Genomic DNA, 14,665 nt, shown 5'->3' with positions numbered 1-14,665 from the left:
TGGAATCTTGTAGCAGATACACTATTGAGGCGAGTCCATTTATGGATTTGCCGGCGACTAACTAGCTTTGATAGTTGGTATGTGCGAAAGCACTCTGTTTGACCTGATGCAAAGTGCTGTCGTTGATTTCGCCAATATGACCTTTCAGTTATTCCGAATAACACATCTATTGTACTTTTTAAGGAAAGACGAAAGTCGATGAGATTCGACCTTTACGTCTTTTTGGCACTGGGTTCAATGTGACTGATCAAGTATGTCGGAGTCATTCTAGATCCCACACTTTTCTGGATACCGCACATTCGGTCAGTGCCGGCGATAAAATTTGGGGCCTCAAACCCAAGTATATCAAATGGATTTACACAACAGTTATTTGACCAATATTGTCATATGGATGTCTTGTGTGGTGGCAAAAGGGCGAAGTGAGAACAATGCAACCAAAATTGGGCTTTGTAGTAAGAAGTTTTTGCACAATTTCCACTCAGTATTTTAGAAGAAATTCTAATGTTTTAAATGGAGAAGTAAGTCAATAGATAACTTGCAGAGGAATGCTTGAAAAAAATCAGAAGGAAGCCGTAGAAGTATTTCTCCAGACACTACTGTAGAGTACGAACGATAAAAAAAGAATAATGGTAAACATTATGTTTTTAATTAAATAGAAACAATTACACTAATCGAGAAAAGAAAAGATCTGAGGAGTCGACAGCCTACTTCTGAAGTCAAGAATGACTCTAGATTCATATAGAATCCTCAACTTTTTTCCGGAACGCCTGAGGCCTTGATTGGGTCTAGTCATATTACATACATTGTAATGTAATCGTAGAGATCCGATTCGCAACAATTTTATTCATTATTTGAACCAGTCTACTCTCTCACTTGTACTGAGATTTGGGCGCACTCTCTATAGATGCGTGCGCACAACTAAGTAGTATCTCAAACTGCCGAAATATGCGACCGACTACCAGTACTCAACCACCGTCAACGACTAGCGTCGTCATCCCCCGAAGCAATCTGGCACGCGTCCTCTTGGCATGCAATGCGACGTCTGAAGGCGCGAAACTTTGCCATTAGTCATTCATGAGACGGTCGAATTCCCGGCACGCATCGATACGGGGATTGTCCTTGAGAAGGCTGACGATCAATTTTCGATTGGCAAATACCTAGCTTGAACCATGTACCTATTCGAGTATTTTTAGCATTATAGCAGCACTAATAGTGTTTTACCATTTTGTCTCCTTTTTTTGCAGCTTTGAAGAATCAACCGAAAGTGCTCCCGTAAGCTGGCGAAGTACAACCGTTGGGCCGGCTCTCGTGGGGACATCGACCAGTGCTTCCAGCAGCAGTAGTGTTAGTGCAGGGGGGAATCACAGCAATTGTAGTGCACCGTCGAACAATAGTAGTGTTGGTAGTGGTAGTAATAGTGGGACTGTTGCGAGCGGTAGTGCAAGTGTGAACACAGGTGCAAGTGGCAAGAAGCGTGCTAAACGTGACCTCACGTCGACCTTAACGGTCAATGCTGGAGGAGGTGGTGGTAGCAGTAGTGCTAGTAGTGGCGACAGCAACAGCAAAATGGGCGTAGAAGCGGCTGCTGTTAATCATCATAATCACCATCATGGACACTATTTCGGCGGTGCCAATGATTGCGGATCACTCAAAGGTGAGTTGGTACTCTTTTTAAGTTGGTAATATAAGGAGTTTTGTAAATAATTTCATCGGCTTTTTTCGGTGAAAAGGTGAATCGAAAAGCACTTGCAAACTGGTATATCTCAGAGCATAGCTGATATTTGATCAAAAAAAAATGTAATGTTAATTCTGTCCGCAAAAATGCTACTTCATACACCATTTAAAGCGATCAAAAAACATTGCTCCAAAATACCTCCTTTACAAGTTTTATTGGAATAGTCTGTTTTAAAATATAACTTTTTTATAAGCAATGTTTCAAATGCTACTCTGCTCACGTTACTTCATAATTATGTATAGAAACTATTCCAATCAAAAAATTTTTGTTTGGTTTTGTTTCAATCGGTTGATATTTCCATTATCGTGTATAAACCGACCATCAATAACAAGATTCTTAGAAATCCACCTTTTCCTTTTTTTTTGAGTTTCCAATAATTAAATTGCGTGTGGGTACAACTCAATATTTCTAAGATTGTTATAAATGTTCGACTACTTTTTGGTACACTCCTTATTGCTCAAAATCGTTTGAAATTCATAATTTTATTTCGATAACTGCGCAAAACTTATCGCCGCTCCTAGCCACGCGCAGGTCGTAAAACGATATTGCATTCGAGGAAAGTGTTTGGCACACGTCTAGCAGCTATCCAACCGGCCGTCAATTACATCATTTGAAATCATCTATTCAGCACGGTTCGACTAGGCCGAGAGTAAAAGTGACGATTTGTCTTAGTAACTGCAACTTTTGGATGGGTTTAATCTAGATGGCGCACACGCCAGCTACTGGCGGAGTGAGGCACAGGGCTGATCAGTCTGAAACACGAATCCATCAAATCAACCGATCGACGTTGGGAACAAGTTTGCAAACTATGTTGCACCAGTTTCTGGTGTTGCGTGTCAGCTCTGATTGTTTCAAACACAGAATTTCTAAATGATTATATTTATCTAGGTTTATGTTATGAGGAAGAGTATCGAAAACTTGAAACGACGTTTCATAGAACATTATTCATCTACGATTCAGAAGTAACCTCAGAATTTTTCGTACTATTTCATGTTTTTAATCTTCTAATGTTTTAATCAAAACATTTTAACAGTTCATTTGTCGGGCTGTTGTATTTTGTACAACGCTCCTGAAAAAACCTCGCAATTCGTTCACAACAGCAGCGCGGTTGTTTTTGACAGTGACAAACCGCACGACGACTGGAAGGTTAAGGAAATTTTTCGAAAAATAATAAATTGCTACGAAAATCTTGGAGCAGGCCTTGACCATATTTACCATGACAATTCCTTGAGTAATCTTTGTGCCAAGAAAAGCTTTTCGAAAATTTCTTCACAGATGGAAAAAGAATGGAAAAGTAAGGGCTCCTATAATTCTACTAAAGATTTATCAAGATATTCCTTCTGGAATACGTCCATGGACTGTCCCATAGTTCGCATCAACAATTCGTTTCTACAGATTCCTCTAGCAATTAGCCCAATGATTCGTCCAGAAATTCTTCCAGTAGTTGTTCAACGGATGGGTTCGTTTAGTTTAGAGTTTATTCAGCGTTCCAAAGCTAATGTTTCCAGTAATCTCCACAGGGTTTGTTCCAAAAATTCTTCCATGCGCTCTTCCGTGATAGCTTCTTGGATTTCCCCTACAGATTATTCCAGCATTTCTTCCACTTCCATCAATTTTTATAGATCCAGTAGATTTCCCACAGATTTCCACATGAACTCTTACAGAAAACCTCACTAATGCGATTAACTGAATTCATTTAGGATTTTTACCAGGAAATCTTACGGTAACTCTTCAGGGATTTTATACAGATTTAAAATACAGATATTTTGACTCAGGATACAGAAATACAGATAATTCAAAGTAAAAATACAGATATAAATGTGGCAACCCTGTTCATGGCTACTACGATTGCAATGCACATACTGGCGTATCACAGGATTATTGATATTTATCTAAAAACTATTTCAAACGAGTTGAAAGTAGTCTATCGCAATTTTTTCCAAAATAATTTGTATCCGGCTTTGAAGCTCTTGCTAAAATTAGAATGAACTTATTCTCATCGCGGGCATTCGTGGGCTACTAATGTCTTAGGGTACTTTTATAAAAAAATATGTTTTTTAAGATTTTTTTGTCTAATTTTTACTTCTTCTTGGCATTAACGTCCCCACTGGGACAGAGCCGGCTACTCAGTGTAGTATTTCTAAGAGCACTTCCACAGTTATTAACTGAGAGCTTTCTTTGCCAAATTTGCCATTTACGCATTCGTATATCGTGTGGCAGGTACGATTATACTCTATGCCCAGGGAAGTCAAGGAAATTTCCATTCCGAAAAGATCCTGGACCGACCGGGAATCGAACGCAGACACCTTCAGCATGGCTTTGCTTTGTAGCCGCAGACTCTAACCACTCGGCTAAGGAAGGCCCCTAGAGACGTTTCTAGTATCTTAAAAGAGACGTTTCTAGTATCTTAAAAGAGGAATCAGAATCTTCCATTTTCCATTTTCATTTTCCAAGAGTTCTTACAGTAATTCTTCAGGTTGTTTCTGGGAAATCTCCCAGATTTTGTTTACCGATTATTCAACTGATTATTCCAGGTATTTTTTGGCAGAACTTCAGGCATTCCTGCAGTTACTTCCAAATTTCTCTAGTAGTTTCACAAATATTCTCCATGTATTCTTCAGAAGTTTATATCTAATTTCCAACATGAAATGCTGCTCAATGAGAGAATCTCGTTGATAAATTCATGGAAGAATCTTTTGAGAAACCGTAGAGGAATCTCTATGGTAATTCATGGAGGTACCGTTAGAATAATTTCTGGTTGAATACTTTAATACTTGAGAAGTATGAGAAGGTCTCCTTTTCAATGCCGTCGCTATAAGCTATGCAGTTCGATATTAATTCAAAAATCCCACACAACCAACTTTCGCGATTCACCATGAAGAAGAGCTCGACTGCACTCGTTGATGTCCAACAGATGGAAAAACCGGCTACCCAAGATTAAATTGCGCGACTCGAAGTAAGAAAAAACCAAAGATAGAGAGAGAAAACAAGCAAGCAGCAAACAGCAAAGGTATTGCATCCCAGAGCCAGTTGGTACACAATTAATGATGCAATTGCGACGAACGCCTGTCTAAAGAGCAAAATATTTTGCCGGAGATACTAATCATCCGGGGGTCCACCGATGCAGTTTCTAGTTTGGCCCCCTGCTACTGGGCTAACAACGATCGGAGGGTCCCTGGCGAAGCACACGGTTAAGGCATGGCATATCTTTCTCATTTGCCTCTTTTTGTTTTTCCATTCACATTTGGGACGTGGTAGTCGTCGTCGGATTGGTACTACTGGCCCCGATTCAGACCGTTTGCGTTTCAGTGGGTAAACCTTTGCAGCAGCTGTATATCCATATCGAAGGATTTTTTTCTGCTGCTGCTGCTGCTGCGAATCTGATCTCTCATTATGTCACTTATTAGTCGATATCATTGGATCAGTTTTTTTTTTATCAGTGTTTACGTTTCATATTGATCCATTTTTTTTGCGAATATCTTCACTCGAACCAAACAAGAAGCTGCATGGGGCCTTCTTCCAACAACTAGGATTGTCGATATTGATTCGATTGTTTTTTGCGTCAATTGGTTTGTACCCGCAAGCTTGTTGGTTGAAGGTGCTAGTTATTGGTGCCTCGCCTGCCTGTCTGACGATTGAGTGTTGGTTAATAATAATTGGGCAATCTAAACAATACTCGCCCACGGGCATATCGATTCGTCGATGCGTTTGCAGGGCCAGTAGCAGGTTTCGTTTAAGGTAACTTGGTCAAAATGGTCCTTAAGTCAGTTTTTTCAGAGACATTTTCGCGGTTATTCCACAGGTTCTTCAGGAATTTCTTCTCGAGGACAAGCTTCAGGAATTGTTGGTGTAATTTCTCCAGAGATTTCATTCTGAAGTATTTTTAGAGGCTCCTACAGATATCGTTTAAAAAAATATATTTAAATTCCCTAACAAATCTCCCAGGAATTCGTTCAAAATTCCTCCAGTGATTTTTCAAGGGATGCTTTGAAAAATTTATCCAAAGTTTGGTCAAGGAAATCAACTGCAGCTACCTTAAGCAATTTCCACAGGGATTTCTTTCAAAAGTTTCAAAGGAGTTCTTCCACTGAAATATTGGATGGATTACAGTACGGCCCAATAAAAAAAATGCGAAAATTGTTAGAACGAGAATTCAGCAACCACAAGCGATTCTTATTGTTTTCGTGAGTGAATTAAATTCATGATTACTGTAGAATACCCTGACATAACTTCGCTATCTGGACGATTTTTGTCATATTTCTTTTTCTTACTAACCCAAAAAATGCATTAAAGCAAAAAAGTTTGAAGGTTTTGTTCGCTAAAAGTAAGAAAAAGCGTTGAAAATATCAATTCGTTAAGATGGAGGTGGTCTTAGAGAACATGTTTTTCATGGCTTTGCGACATACGGCTTTGATGTGCCTTTATTTTTGTTGTTGAAGTTTAATAAAAATTAAATGCAGTGGTTCTATAGGAGTTCTTTGAGGAAGAGGTTTGTACCTTCGGTTAGACACAACTCAGATCGATACTATGTCAAAGGTTTTGAACAACATTTATAAAAAGTTCAACCACGGCTCTTCAAAATGAGCTAGCCGTTCATTCTAAAATATCTCCAGCACCCCAGGTATGAATCCATTCTATCATTTGATATGGGCGAATGTTCGAGATAAGTCCTGTGGAGAATCTCACCCCATCTTTAACGTTTTAAAGCAAGCCTGGCCAGCCTTTTTGAATCGCGGTCCAAATCTCAGAAATAACATTGTGCGGCAGGCCAAACTTTTCTGAATCCAGCATTTTTTTTTTGACTCAACGATTTAGAAGTTATAAAACTTTATTTTGAAGAGCTTTAAAATACATTTACTTCTGTGGTAATCTTTCCGAAGATTATGTGAGAATTGTGCTCATTATTTCGCTTAAATTAAACCCAAGCTTTTGGAAACTCCGCCCTGAACCCTATGAGAATATTGCCCAAGATTTTATTTAAAATATCCGGGGTTTTATCATATCATTTTGTTAAACTCTGGTCAAATTTCATGTAGTATTATTTGAAAATCCTGTTCAGAGTTTTCTAAGATTGATGTTCCAGATTTTGCGTTATTCTGTGAAAATTGTCCTCAGGATTTCGTCAAACCCCAATCTTATCCAAAAATCCTGTTCTAGAATCTGGAAAAGTCTGTCCTACTCAGAATTCAGCATGAAATTTATTAGAAATTTATTGTATTATCTTATCACAATAGATAATCTTTCCCAGAATAGTATCCTGCATTCGGTGATAACCATGTCTTGTTGGTAGTTCGACTGTAGTTCCTTGTTGATGATAGATTGACTTTTCAGTCTTGACAAAATCAAAAAACTGTTATTTTATTTTGTCAAGACTGAAAAGCCAATCTATCATCAATAACCATGTCTAGCATTTTGTGAATTCCTAATATGATTCTATAACAATCTTGTTCAACATTTTGTGTGAATCCTGCCTTAGTTATTCATGAAATTTGTGTAATCTGCCCAATCTTGTGCATAAAATTCATGCTCAGAAATATGATTCTTGCAAGATGATTCAGCGATATTGTGTTATGCCTTAAACTTTTTGTAGACAACATTTATTCGATCTTGATATTAACGCATTGTCCTTGTCGAACTTTATATAAATGTTGTCTTTATAACAGAATTTTTTTTTTGTTAGATCCTCATAAAATATAGCTTTTTTTACAAATGGATCGTTCAATTTAGAAATCAAGCGTATTTAGACAGATCCAAAAAGTATGAAAAATATTCAAAATAAAAAACCAAAAATTTGAAGAATCTTAATTTTTAATAATCATCTTTGAAATGTTCAAACATCAAGTTTCTAGAACTGTGAAAGGGCCAGGTATGAGAAGGGTCTGCAAGCTCTTCGCGGGCCGCACAAAATGAAGCGGCGGGCCGGATGCAGCCCGCAGCCCGTACGTTGGGCTCGCCTGTTTTAAAGTCTTCTTTCACAAAGATATTGAACTCGATGACTGCATGATAAAAATTTAAGGTATGCTTCCAATTTATCTCTAGTAAGGAGAAATTAACAGATAAAATTCGTGCTCAAAGCGAAAAATAAAGTCTTAACAGATTAATCAATACAAATAATGAATAATAATGAAAACACAATGAAACATAAATTTCCATATAAATTAATAGCAGGTATATTTTTTAAAGGATTTAGCCTCTGGGTATTTTATTTAGAGACTAGTCTTCCAGGGACTTCTTCGAAGATTTCTCCATAAATTTTTCAAGTGATTCATCTACCAATTATGCCATAAATTCTTCTAGCGGTGTTTCAAGAGAGTCATAGAGGAGTTTCTCCAGAATTTATTGCAGGAAATACTTGTGCACTCTAACGCTTCTACCTCCAGTAATTTCTTAGAGACTACCTCAGATATTTTTTTGACTAATTTTTCGACCGTTCTTCAGTTATCCTTCCAGACATTTTCGCATGAATTCCTACGCTAGTTTACGCAAATTTACTCTCAGGAATGGCTAAAAACAATACTCCAGTGACTTTTCGAGAAAATATGTTAAATACTCTTCAAGAAACATGTTCATCCAGAAATTTGTCTAGGAATTTCTCCAGAATTTCATTCAAGGATTACTCCTGCAGTTTTTTTCCTGCAATTACTCAAGTTATTTTTCAAATAAAATCATCATGGATTCTTCAAAAGTCCATTCAAGGTTTCTAACCAACGAAAACTGCAATAACTATACCTCCGATCATTTCTACATAAATTTATTCAAGGATTTTGTCCGATAATAAAAAAAAATGCTGGAATTGTCCAGAGATTTGATTTTTTTTTTTCAAATAATAGCTATTTGTCTAAGAAATCCTTTAAGAACTTAATCAAGTTTCATCAGATGTTGCTTTTGGTGGGTTTTCCGTCTCGAATTTTAAAAATTAACCAATAATTTCTTTAGCAATTCTTGTCATTTTCCCGAAGACATCCCTGGAAAAATGACTGGAAAACATATTTGAAAACATCCTTGAAAATTATTCAAAGAATTTCTGAAGGAGTCTTAGCAGGAATCCCTAGAGCACTTCCTAAAAATATTCATAGAGATGTTTCTGATTGAAATCTCAAAATCTTGTAAGAGAATTTTTCGGTAAATACAAAAAAAATCGTAGAATAGTTACTTGTTTTTAATTATGAATTGTGGTTTACGGCTAACCAGCCGAGTGGAAGTTTAACAACTACCGAAACATATAATAACATATAATATATATACATGTATGATATATACATATAATTTGCAATTGGATTAGATGGACAAATTGTCGTGGGGAGTCGCGAGTTCGATTCTCACTGAGAAGACGTGTAACTTTTTCGCAAATCTTCACATCAATTTGTCCATCTAATCCAATTGCAAATTATATGTAATGTTTAGCTTTTCGGTAGAATAATTGTTAAATTTTAGAAAATGATTTAAACTAGTATCTGGGAGGAAATCCCTGACAAAACGATGTGTTCGTTCCGTTTATTGTCGGATCGATCAGTTTTATATCACGGCTCCCGATCCTGATAAGCTATAGCACATTGTTTAGGTGATTTGCTATCATGTTCAAATTTGGTGATTCATGGTGCAGAAGTTAGTTATATCGGAAGAAACATAGTTTTGGTAAAATTTAACGTATTATTTGAGGTCCTGGATGCACTAGAAGAGGAAAATTGCTGAAAAGATTAGTGAGGTACAGCCGGATCCAATTCATTGTTCTTTAATTCATTTTGGCAATTGACGGTGTTTCAATTTAGTTATTTTTAAGTCTATGTCGAATTAATTCTAAAACTTTTTTTATTGTAGTTTAAAATTGTCAGAGGGGACAACTTAGAAGTGGTACATAATATTTTTTTCCGCAACTTTTTTCTACTGAAAATATTAAATCAAGATTTCACGCCGCCTACTTGTTACACACTAAGCTCTTACGGTGAATTTCACCGTAATCTCAACAGCTGAACAGTTCGGTGAAATAAAACACCGTAATTCCGTCGAAATTTTACGGATTCCGGTGATTTTTCACCGAATACTGTAAAAATTTACCGTACTCCGTTAATTTATTTCACCGAACTGTTCAGCTGTTGAGATTTTTACAGGAATCCGTAAAATAATTTAAGTGTGTACGGAGTGATAGTTAACAGGTTATCAACATTTCGCTCTATTATGCAATAATGGCTGAAAAATCTCAGAAATCTCTTACCTATCGTAATGTTCTCAATGGCCTCAAAGGTTTATGCATATATCAATTATTTTCACTTACCCCATTTACCCACTAGCCCCGCGGTATCTTATGTAATGTTAGTAAAACTCACTAAATGAAATCCTCAAGAAATCTTTGGCGTAATATGTGAAGGAAGCTCTGGGTAAATTCCTAAAGAAAATAATGAAAATAAAAACGTAAAGAAATACGGGCAGTAATATTTGTCGTAATCAGTGGTTCTGAGAATATTCAGAATATCTTTCACTTATCGCTCTCTGTAACAATCATGATCCGCATTACACCATGAGCGCCTGTTTATCATCTTCTGCTACAGATCTCATTTAATCGAGGGATACCAGTGCATGACATTGATAAAACCCGTCTAAACAAGCTCCAAACCTGAGGGTCATTGTTATAGGATGTTCGGGGATTGTTTATCATGCCAGTTAAATAAAACATCTATCCCAATGGTAAATGAGCGAGAAAAACGGGTTTTACCAACGCTCTCTCTTTGGGGCTCTCGTTCATTGCTCTGCTTTATCAAACTGGTTATAACTTGCGATACATTGCCGATCATGGACCGCAACAGATAGGACGTTTTTCTTCGCTTGCTTCGATCGTGTTTCAAAATCAAATTAGAACGAATTCCTCCAGACATTTTCATGTGGGACGTGGGTTTCTTGAAGAACTCATCCACGTTTTCTACCAGCTTTGAAAACTCCTCAGGGGATTATTCTAGGCCATCTGTTGGGAGCTCTTCCAGGAATTCATCAATAAATTCGATAAGAGATTCCTCATAAAGTTTCTCTAGGAATTTGCCAACATGTCATACAGATTCCAGTAGTTATTCCCAGCAAATTTCACATGAAATCTCTATGATTTCATCATAATTTCATTTAATGTTTCAGACCCGCAATACTTCAACAATTACTCCAGTTATTGCTCAAATCATTCCTACAGAGGTTTCTTCGGGAATTCCGTTCAACGTTTTTCAAGGAATTCTGCTGGATCTGCAAGGAATTGAATATATTTTTTTATAATTATCTTAGCAATTTATCTAGAAGATTTCCCAGAGAGTCTAAAAGTTATTTCAGGCATTATGGCAACAGTTAATCAGGAATACTTTAACAGAAGTTTAAACAAAGAAAAATTTTTTTAGGATTTCTTTTAGAAATATCTCTTTATTGTTTTCAGGAATTTCTCCAATAATTTCTAGGAAATTGAATTACTATTGCTATTTTTCTTTAGAAAAAAACCTGGATGGATTGATTCTTTAAAGATTTCCTTGGAAATTTTGTCATAGAATTGCGGAAGGATCCTCTGAATGAATTCAGGGTCATTCTTGATGGTATTCTTAGGGAAATTCCTAGTTCAAGTCTTAAAGAAATCAGGGAAGGCATCTCTGGACAAACTATTGCTTGAATTCTTTAAAGCGTCCTGAACGAAAAATCATTGCGTTCACTTTAGATTTTTTTTTTTCGAAATTTTTTGTTTGAAAATGTCTCTAGAGGAATTCTTGATGGAATAATTTATGGAGTTAAAAACTAACTAGGTTTTCAGCCCAGGGCTATTTCATCTTGGGATCATCGGCTTTACTTCCCTTAGAAGGAAGTCGTCACTATAAATTTTACATAATAAGTGACTATCTCGGGGATGGGATTCGATCCCAGATCCTCGGCGTGAAAGGCGTGTGTTCTATCCACTACACCTGATCCGTTCCCCGTGGGGTTATCGTTAGAAATATTCCAGGTAGAAATCTCAAAAATGTCTTTAATCAACTTTTTCAAGAATTCTTCATGAAGTTCGTAAAATAATCACTAAATGAATTTCTGACATAAACTATGGGCAAATACCTGGTATAGTTTCTGAGGAAATTTCTAAGGAAATTAATGAAAACATACATACAGTAATACTTGTCGGAATATCACGAGTAATACTTTTCGGAATCACCAAAAAAACATAAACATATCTTCAAAGGAATATATAACTGCATTCATTGAAAATCAATACAAAAACTCATATCTCTTCTTTTCTGTTTCTTTTTTGAATTTTTGGTTCTTGTTTGTTCTCTTTTTGGGCTCTTCAAATTTAATGTTAGCTTTCTTTTGTTCCGACATGAGGTCTCTGAAGCTCCCATAATAGGAATACTCAGTCGCTACCATCCCTGCGTTCGGGTTTTTTTTAGTGCAGTAAGAACTCAGTCAAACAATTCGCCGCAATGCGCGGATCAATTCGCGCATTCGTTAGGCGAAATGGTACATTGTGTAGGGTTGCCAATTTGCGAGCAATATTGTTGCCTTTATGTCGAGAGGAACGAAAAGTGATCGAGAGCTCCTTTGATTGGATTATGGAACCCAAGGTAACAAACAGCACAACGAACGCGCGATCAATGGTTTGGGTTCGATGGATAGAGTTTGGTAAACAGGGGAATCCAATTGCACCCTTTTAAACCAATTTGCTCCGATTGCCACTTGAACAATGTTGTTTAGTTATTTTTGTTGGACGCTATGTGTTTGATGAGTGTAGGGTTGTTTTTTCGTTTGTTTGTCTGCTTGATGGTGATTGTTTTGCAAATTCAATCGTAACGGTATAATTAAGCCAATAATAACAGTATAGGTGGTTAAATGATCGAGTCACTTAAACGCTTTGCAGTAATTGTCAGCAACAAATGTTTCCCGGATAGTGCATAAACTACGGATACCAACTCTCGTCTTCTTGGTAAACTTTCGTAAATACTATCTAATTCCATGATAAATTTCAGCAGCACTTCCAGGGCTAATTTTTAGAATATTCTGTTAGAATCTGGAGCGATTACACTAAGGAGTCTGGAGATATTCCTATTGAAATTGTTGTTCAAATGCATAAAAAAGCTCGATACGAAAATTTTGAAGGAAATCCTAGGAATATCTGTGGAAAATTACTATTTGAATTAATGAGGAAGTTCATTAGGCATTGCATTGAGTAATTCAAAAAACCTCGAACGGAATCTTCCGACTAATTCCTAGAGACATTCTTAAAGGGATTCTCGCTAGAATCCTAGAAAACTCCATAAAAGAATCATTGGATATATTCATGATAATCTAATAATTTCCTTTTAAATTTACAGGAATAATCTTGGAGTAATTACTGAAGACATCTTTAGAAATATTCCTGGTGATGATTTTGAACGTACGAAAACGTTAGAGGAATTTCTAAGAAAATCCGTGAAATTAAAAATGGATAAAAAGGAATCTCCGAGTATGTGCTGAAAATTTGATAATAAAAATTTTCGTTGAATCAATTTCTGATGAAATTTCTTGACAAAATGCTCGGAGTCTGACGACATGTCACGAAAAATCCTCAACGAAATTCTTATATGTAGGGTAGATTGTCAATTATTGCACACCACCCAATTGTTACACACTTGCCAATATTCGGGGAATATTACACTGATGGCAATGAATTGAAACCCTAATATTGATGCAAAACACTAATGAATATTTAATTCCAGCTACCAGCAGTTTATTTCTCTTTCAAAAGCTCAAAATCATGCAATTAAAGCGAAAATAAACTATCGTGTGCAACGCTAGTCAAGTAGCACCCAAATTGTTACGTCATGATTCAAATATTTCCCGCAATGAAATAGCTCCTACCGAAGTCAAATCTAAATGGATTTCAAATTTTTTCTACAAAAATGGAGATTTATGTTGTGGTTTCATAGTGCGAGGAGAACTTAATAGAAAAACATGGTTCTTCATTGTAAATATTAAAGCGTTCTATAATTGGCGCACCGTCTGTAGCTGTAGCCTAATTTATTGGCTATGGAGTAAGCGCCGCGAGACATGCAATGGCCATTGTTACAGAATATAAACAAAACTGACAGAACAAAATGCAGTTTTGCACTCCTGATAAAGTCATTATTTCATCGAATTGTCGTGCAAACTTTTCGTAATTCGTTAAATTTATTGTTTAGAATGTTGTATCACATCGTTTTCAATTACATTAGCGAGTCAACTCCACACAAAAAGCAAAACTAAAGATGTGTGCAATAATTGGACTCAAAGTGTGCAACAATTGGATTTTAGCAAGGGATCATGAATGTGGAAAAAAGTCAGGCAAATCAATTAAAAAGCACAAAAATCTATGGGAAATCTGATTGCCGAATATATTTGCTGGTTTTGAGCGAAACTCAGTTTAAGTTCAATGGATTCTGACATATTTGACAGCCAAATTACTGACGCTGCTTCCTTAACCGTACAATAATTGGGTCCTAAAGCCCTGTCCCAATTTTAGTGCCAAACGCATAAGTTTAGGCCAAAAACACATGTTTACTCAATTTTCTAATGTTTTCCGTTGGTTTAAGCCAAAAAAAAAATTTTTATTAGATTTTGTCACATCCTTTGGCTTAAACTCAAATTTTGGGTGTATTTTGTTTTCCGTGTCCCTTACGAAATGTCAGATAGGAACAACCCCAGTGGTCGAACTAAAACCCTTGTGGTGTTTTTGTCGACTAAGCGAACGTCAAACATGATCAAAAGTGTCAAGGTTCATTTATGGACCAAATTTTTAAATTAAAGTTTAAACATGATATAGCCATTATTTGAGCGGGAAAAATTGCTAAAGTAATTACAGTAACATGCTTTTTCGTGTTATTAAATAAAAACAAGATTTCATTACAAATTTTAGGACCCAATTGGCAATTTATCTTATGTGTCCTCTGAGATATGGTTGTTTTGCTT

General features: G+C 36.4%; 1 protein-coding gene across 1 annotated transcript in view; it reads left to right on the top strand.

Annotated features, from left to right (window-relative positions):
- The window catches only part of LOC5566156 (uncharacterized serine-rich protein C215.13), a 141,326-nt gene that overhangs the window by 33,855 nt on the left and 92,806 nt on the right, over positions 1–14,665 (top strand). The window contains exon 3 of the mRNA XM_021852572.1: positions 1,245–1,654. Within this exon, the coding sequence (XP_021708264.1) occupies positions 1,567–1,654 (88 nt within the window). The 5' untranslated portion in view covers positions 1,245–1,566. The remainder of the gene's footprint in view (positions 1–1,244; positions 1,655–14,665) is intronic.

Source organism: Aedes aegypti, chromosome 3, assembly GCF_002204515.2.
Source record: "Aedes aegypti strain LVP_AGWG chromosome 3, AaegL5.0 Primary Assembly, whole genome shotgun sequence".
Lineage (NCBI taxonomy): Eukaryota > Metazoa > Arthropoda > Insecta > Diptera > Culicidae > Aedes > Aedes aegypti.
The sequence above is the reverse complement of the archived record's forward strand: the minus strand, read 5'-3'. Positions and strand labels throughout refer to the sequence as shown.